General features: G+C 39.3%; 1 protein-coding gene across 1 annotated transcript in view; it reads right to left on the bottom strand.

Moving 5' to 3' along the window:
* Positions 1-45: 45 nt before the first annotated feature.
* The window catches only part of zfyve1 (zinc finger, FYVE domain containing 1), a gene marked incomplete at its 3' end in the record, with an annotated part of 4,881 nt that continues 4,631 nt past the window's right edge, over positions 46-295 (bottom strand). The window contains 1 exon segment of the mRNA XM_014009950.1: positions 46-152. Coding sequence (XP_013865404.1) covers positions 46-152 — 107 coding nt within the window.

The following is a 295-nucleotide window of genomic DNA, read 5'->3' as shown; positions in this document are numbered from 1 at the left end:
TTGTGACAATTACTGATTAGCTGCAGTCTGCAACAAGAGACTTACCCACAGCTGAGGCAGATACTGGAGCAGGTGAAGTACTCATCTGGAAAAAAGGAGTTACTGGTCATGTGTTCATCTGGAATCTCTCCGTTGAAGCGTTCACTTAAAGCCTGAACCAAGAGGCAGAAAGATTCAGTAACATTTTAAAAAATAAAAACACATTTATGTTACACACGTATTAGGGCTGGGCGGTATGACCTCAAATTCATTTCACAGTATAAATTGAATCCCTTCATAGTAACGGTATATATCA

Source organism: Austrofundulus limnaeus, unplaced genomic scaffold (genome assembly GCF_001266775.1).
Source record: "Austrofundulus limnaeus strain Quisiro unplaced genomic scaffold, Austrofundulus_limnaeus-1.0 Scaffold63, whole genome shotgun sequence".
NCBI lineage: Eukaryota > Metazoa > Chordata > Actinopteri > Cyprinodontiformes > Rivulidae > Austrofundulus > Austrofundulus limnaeus.
This window is presented reverse-complemented; position numbering and strand designations above follow the sequence as displayed.